Source organism: Vicia villosa, linkage group LG3 (genome assembly GCF_029867415.1).
Source record: "Vicia villosa cultivar HV-30 ecotype Madison, WI linkage group LG3, Vvil1.0, whole genome shotgun sequence".
Classification (NCBI taxonomy): Eukaryota; Viridiplantae; Streptophyta; class Magnoliopsida; order Fabales; family Fabaceae; genus Vicia; species Vicia villosa.
This window is the reverse complement of record NC_081182.1, coordinates 111,338,086-111,342,605: the sequence shown is the minus strand read 5'-3', so window position 1 is coordinate 111,342,605 and position 4,520 is coordinate 111,338,086. Positions and strand designations below refer to the sequence as shown.

At 35.1% G+C, this 4,520-nt stretch overlaps 1 protein-coding gene across 1 annotated transcript; it reads right to left on the bottom strand.

The window, feature by feature from the left end:
• Positions 1 to 325: 325 nt before the first annotated feature.
• Positions 326 to 3,666, bottom strand: LOC131656534 (disease resistance protein RPM1-like). Its single transcript, XM_058926235.1, has 2 exons — positions 868 to 3,666; positions 326 to 618 (listed from the first exon to the last, which is right to left on the bottom strand). The coding sequence occupies exons 1-2, from the start codon at positions 3,624 to 3,626 to the stop codon at positions 612 to 614; spliced, it is 2,766 nt and encodes a 921-aa protein (XP_058782218.1). The 5' UTR covers positions 3,627 to 3,666; the 3' UTR covers positions 326 to 611.
• Positions 3,667 to 4,520: the final 854 nt, after the last annotated feature.

Sequence of the window (4,520 nt, the reverse complement as noted above, 5' to 3'; positions counted from 1 at the left end):
CAGTAGGGTGTCTATGACACTGTTTCATAGAGAAAACATTTAGAGAATTGCTGCGAACGAGTTTTCCTACAAGGTTAATATACCAAGAAATCTAACTGTCAATGTTTGAATAATCTAGAAAAGCAAATTCTAAATTACAAAAACTGCATTTTTCTTATTTTGAATATATAAGATCTAGCAATTCTTGAAAAGGAAGCTCTCATAACATGTTACATACAACACAAATCTCAAATCAAAAGTACAATATCTTACTGCAATCATTATTAAAGAAAGATACATCATTCTTCTTTATTTTAGGAAATAGAAGTGCCAAAGGAGGAACAGAAAGATACAATGCCACGGTTGATAATAGTGATACATACAGGCCGGTTGTTGAAATATACGGTTTGAAGTTGAATTAAAATGCTGAGTACATAATTTAAAAGGAGCTACATGCCCAATACATGCATACATAATATACTACAATTACAAACAACTCAAATATCAAATCAAAAGAAACAATTTAGAGATTTCTTACATCATTATTAGAGAACAGAACATATAATTTTTTTTAAAGTGTTGTTGTAGTAAAAGTCCATGTGGAGAATCTGAATTGCCATTGCACTTGAAGCTCAATGCCTGACAAATCACATCACCACAAATTATCACTATACACTACAAAAGTTACCGTCTTTCAAATTAAAGGATTAAAACAAAATAGTCCCTGCGGAACAAGAACATTACCTCATAATTGGTGATTCTGAATTTAAATAATAAAGTATATGACAGAAGAAAATAAACTTGTATTTTCATGACTAAACATCTCGTGCTTATGGAAAACAGTAAATATTAGTACCAAAATATAGGTTTTAGGAAGAAGCAGCACACCTGAAGGAAGCATACTGATCATGATGAAGGCTGAATTCTACATGGGGTACATGCTCCATGACCCAATTCATATCCTCAATAGAAAGTGTTTCCACAGGTTCAAGTTCCATACTTTGAATGTGGAGAACTTCTAGATTCTCCAAGTGCTCAATGTCAGTAGGTATATTCTTCAGTCTGCCCAGTACTAGTAACTCGAGCTTTTTAAGAGAAGGAAGCGCACCTTTGTGGATGATAACAGCTCTTACTTCATCCGCATATCCAACATGCAATTCCTTTAGTTTCTGAAACCATCCATCTTCAAAATGCAACTTTAGCCCTACACAAGAACCAATGCCTATAGAGAGCTTCAACAAGTTTTGCAAACTTTTTAGGGATTTAATTGGATCTTCAGTGAAACGGGAGTACATCAACTTCAACTCAACAATATTTTGAAGCTCTATCATCCACTCTGGCAACTTCTCTAGCCTTCCACGTAGTGTAAGTTTTCGAAGCGTAGTTGACAAAGAAATCAAATCCAAATCATTGAGTTTATCTGTATTCTTATATGATCCAACAATTAGTTTCTCCAAATGTTGCATATCATTGATTGAAGAAGATAGTAGGCTGACATCTTCTCGACGAACATTAATCAACCCCAATTCCCTGACCTGTTTCAGCTTTCCTAACTCTTTAATTACCTCTGCAGCTCCATCCATATCTAAATCAACACAACGTAGCGTTTGTAGGGATGACATCTCTCCAATACCACTCTTTACTTCAATCAAAGAAATAATTGTGCCGATAAGATGTCTTAGCTTTCTAAGCTTGCCAATCTCTTTTGGCAACATAAGGGTGTCTCTATGCCATATTTCTAAGGTCTCTAGGTTATGGAGCATGCCAATGGATTTTGGAATATTACCAACTGTAATATAGTTCAGCCTTAAATACTTCAAATGGACCAAATTTCCCAACTCATTAGGAACATCAGAAAACCGAACATATTCATAATCAAGAACCTTCAACAACCTATATTTTTTAGGGATTGTCCTATAAAATGAGAAATTTGATAATTCATTTGTAAAACTTAATAAGGACCGAACATGCGACCTTTCATTTCGCGGAATTAAATCATCAAAATTGGTTCGTTCGTAGGCTATTATTGATAAGCGTCGAATTATTCCACTTAAAGGTGATTGTCCATCATCAATATGCTTGCAAAAATTTAAATCCTCATTTTTTTCAAGGATCATCTCGCGTATTAGATCATGAACACGACAAAATTTAACCTTACCATCAATTCTAAGTGAGGATACTTGCACCAAGCTTCTATGAATCAACTCTATTAAATATCCTTCTGCTACTTCATCCAAAGTCTTCCCCTTTTCCTCCTTCACAAACCCTTCAGCTATCCATTGCCGAATCAATCTCTTTGATCTAACTACATAATCTTCTGGATATATTCCAAAATACAACAAACATGACTTGAGATAATAAGGTAAATCATCATAGCTTAAACCAAGAATTTCTTTTATCCCTATCAAATTTGTATCTTTCTTTAGCTCTAAACTTAGGTTTTCTCTAAATTTATGCCACTCAAACCAAGTTTTCTCTCTTGTAGACAAAAGCCCACCAATGGCCACAATTGCTAGAGGTAAGCCATTACACTTTTGAACAATTTCAATGGCTATACCAGTGAGCTCTTTTGGACAGCACCCGTCACATTCAAATTTGAATGCCTTCTTATTGAACAGCTCTAAAGATTGTTCTTGAGTTAAAGGTTCCAACATAAGAATCTCAATGAAAGAAGATTTTTTACAAGAAATCACAACTTTTTGGTTCCTAGTTGTGATAACTATCCTACTTCCATTTTTATTATCAAATACAGCTAATTCAATATCATCCCAAAAATGTACACTCCAAACATCATCAAACACAATAACATACCTCTTTTGCTGCAAGTAGTTTCGCACTTCATCGGTCAATGATGCTCGATCCATTTGAGAAAAATCCCTAGGATCATTGTCTCCTTTTTCTTTGCATAACTTTATCAGGATCTTCCTCAACAAGTCTTCAGCATTATATGATTGAGAGACTGTGATCCATACACGACAATTGAAGTGGCCAACGACATCCTTGCTGTCAAATACTTTCTTGGCAAGAGTGGTTTTTCCTTGCCCTCCCATCCCTACCACGGAAACTACAGTGCGCTCGCCCCTTCCATTTACCATCCAATCAATCAACTTTTTCCTTGGCTCTTCAAAGCCCACAACTTCAGATTCTTCCATGTAAAGAGCAGACAATCGAGGGTCATGCCATTTGGAAATCTGAGCTTCTCTAGAACTGCTTGATCTTTGTTCCAAAGAACGTTGGAAGCCATATCTTTCACTTCTTTCGTTCATCCCATGAATATATGACTTAACGTCTCGAATCTCAGACGCTATTCGATGGCGAGAGATCATACTTTTGAGCTTATGGAACAAAGCTACACATCCAGAATGAGGAGGCTGCTGTCCCACCTGGATCATATAATCATCAATGATATCTTCAATGTGAAAAGCTGCTTGCCTAACTTGCTTCACCCAAGTTTTGACTCCTTCACTAGAGTTGTCTCCTTCAGCTGTTGAAGCTCTTTTATCAGCATCCTTAAGGAATGCTTGAATGCTTTCAAGTTCATCTTTTATATCTGCAAATTCCTTGTGAATACCTCTCAACAGATTGGCTTCTTCTGTTAACAGTGGAAGTAGGTGGTCAACAACTAAAGACACAGCCAATTCTGCCATTTGAGTAAAGCTCTAATTATTGATTTTTGTTTTGAGAAGACTATCTGGTTTGTTATGCTTTAGACTTTGTTTGCGCAATTTAGATTATGATATAACAAGGGAATAATGCAACTTCTATTATGAAGTAACAAGGGAATAAGGTTAACTTCTATCATGAACATAGGAATAAGGCAAATTCTATCATGAAGTAGCAAGGTAATAAGACAACATCTATTATGAAGAAAGGAATAAGGAAACTTACATCACTAATTAACAAAGTAACCATTCACATTATATTGGATGTAATGTTGAAAACTATGCATGTTAATATAGTTGTTCATAAATTAGGTTGCACATTTTGATTATCAGAACAGCAGAAACTGAAAGCATTTGGCAAGGCCTTTTAACTTCAATAAAGTGCTTTTGGAGATACACCTCCGAAAACATAGTATTTTTGAAAACGCACATTGTGTGTGAGAGATCCACGAGGTGGAATGAGAGATTTCCATAAATATTTATTGGGGAACATATTGATAAATTTAAATGAGTAGAATAACGCAAATTTTAGCATATTATTATATTATAGAATAATTAATAATAATAAGAACAGTTGTTCAGGATTTCTTCGGTTAAATAACTGAGCAGCTGAGGGAAAAGGCTCCAACTCATCACGATACAACTCACAGTCGTTATAATTGTCAATAATTCTTGGCTTGATGCTTTTCTCATTATTATTTCTCGTATATATAAAGGTTACAGGGCTATATTGGTAATTACACTAAATAATTACATTTAAACTAATTCCTATTCACATCCCCCCTCAAATTGATGCTGCTTGTCAATGAGCATCAATTTGCTAACAAGAAACTGATGACGTGGACGCGGAACAACCTTGGTAAGAATATCTGCAATCTG

Bases quoted from the DNA above. Each gene is read 5' to 3' on its own strand.
- LOC131656534 (XM_058926235.1), bottom strand. From the start codon at position 3,626: ATGGCAGAATTGGCTGTGTCTTTAGTTGTTGACCACCTACTTCCACTG.